Source organism: Corylus avellana, chromosome ca2 (assembly GCF_901000735.1).
Source record: "Corylus avellana chromosome ca2, CavTom2PMs-1.0".
Lineage (NCBI taxonomy): Eukaryota > Viridiplantae > Streptophyta > Magnoliopsida > Fagales > Betulaceae > Corylus > Corylus avellana.
The window spans coordinates 10,189,495-10,191,311 of NC_081542.1; the positions used below are offsets into that span (position 1 = coordinate 10,189,495).

The window sequence follows — 1,817 nt, forward strand, 5'->3', positions numbered from 1 at the left end:
TTTATTAATCATTTAATCTGCGTCCATTTAAACGATCACGTTGGTTTGAAATACTAAAATGAGAATTGATGGGCGTTGACCATGTAGGAGCCACATAGAGATGGTGAAGAGATTCAAGGTGTGGGCCTACAGGGAAGGAGAGAAGCCATTGGTCCACTGTGGGCCCATGAGTTACATCTACTCCATCGAGGGCCAATTCATCGACGAGATGGAGAGGGGGAAGAGCACCTTCATGGCTCGCCATCCTGATGAGGCGCATGCATTTTTCCTCCCTATAAGTATTACCAAGATCGTAAACTTCTTCTACAGGCTTGACCCATGGCACTTCCCTTTACTCCCAATCTTCACAGATTATGTCAATGTCGTCGCAACAAAATACCCTTACTGGAATAGAAGCAGTGGAGCAGACCATTTTATGCTCTCTTGCCATGATTGGGTATCCTTTAATTTCTGCCAATTACATCATCTTAATTACTTGCTAATCTAAAAATTATCTTTCTAATCAATCAACAGTTCTATTTTTTGCCATTTGATAATTAGCAATTATCAGTGCTATTTTATGAGGTTTTGTGTTTCTTGAATTACACTAAAGTAACATGTGTACACACGTTTTGTAGTGGATGTCTATGGTCAACAACTCTATCTCATAGGTCGTCACTCCGCGACTTAAAACCTTTAAAAAATCGACTTATAAAATGAGGATATCCAATACACATGGTTAAGATTGTACTTAAGTTATGTAGAACATTACTTATCTCACCTTAATCTTATCCCTAACATGAACGTATTGTCTATTTCATTTTCCAGGCACCAGAGATCATAAAGAAGGACCGTAAGTACTTCAAGAACTTTATCAGGGTGCTATGCAATGCTAACACGTCCGAAGGATTCATTCCTACAAGAGACATCTCACTGCCGGAATATAACCTGAAAGGTTATCCTGAGCACACGCTCGGCCCGCCCCGCCTCGGCCTGCCGCCTAGTAAGCGCACAATCCTCGCCTTCTTTGCAGGTGCCGCCCACGGAGACATAAGGAGCATGTTGTTCGAGCATTGGAAGAACAAAGACCAGCAAGTCCAAGTATATGAGAAGCTTCCCAAGAAGAAAAACTACCACAAATTGATGGGACAAACCAAATTTTGCTTGTGCCCAAGTGGGTCGGAAGTGGCAAGCCCCAGGGTGGTTGAGGCAATGTATCAAGAATGTGTTCCGGTGATCATTTCTGACTTCTACACATTACCCTTCAGTGAAGTTCTTGATTGGAGCAAGTTTGCAGTATTTATTCCTCCAAAAAGAATACCAGAAATTAAGATGATCTTGGAGGGGATTTCACAGAGGAGATATTTGATGTTGCAAAAGAGGGTGAAACAAGTAGCAAGGCATTTTGAGCTGAATCGACCAGCCAAGCCATTTGATGTAATTCACATGGTGCTTCACTCTGTATGGCTTAGAAGGCTTAACATTAAGCTAACACATAATATTCACTGACAACAAATATTGTGTATAGATTTTCATAGGTAAAGAAGACAAAACATAACTAGATGAATGATTTTGTTTTTCTCTAACATCACTAAGCTAAGAGAAATGTTATTTAGTAGGTGATCATACGACTATCGTACAAATGACATGGCGAGGTAATGAAAATAAGTCATTGATTATTTTTTGTTTTTTTTATAAGCCTTTGTTGATCCAAAAACTGATTTTTACTGCCTTATGAAAATGAGAAGCGTTTCTCATCCAATAAGTTGAGACATGCTACTCTTCAATCTCCTATTCATCTCTTTTTCAAATTCATCATTAAATATGTAATAACTCAA

At 39.4% G+C, this 1,817-nt stretch overlaps 1 protein-coding gene across 1 annotated transcript; it reads left to right on the top strand.

Moving 5' to 3' along the window:
- Positions 1–94: 94 nt before the first annotated feature.
- On the top strand, positions 95–1,591 carry LOC132168777 (probable glycosyltransferase At5g20260). The gene is made up of 2 exons (XM_059579810.1): positions 95–436; positions 808–1,591. Exons 1-2 carry the CDS (start codon positions 101–103, stop codon positions 1,486–1,488), a joined length of 1,017 nt encoding a protein of 338 aa, XP_059435793.1. The 5' UTR covers positions 95–100; the 3' UTR covers positions 1,489–1,591.
- The last annotated feature ends 226 nt before the right edge of the window (positions 1,592–1,817 follow it).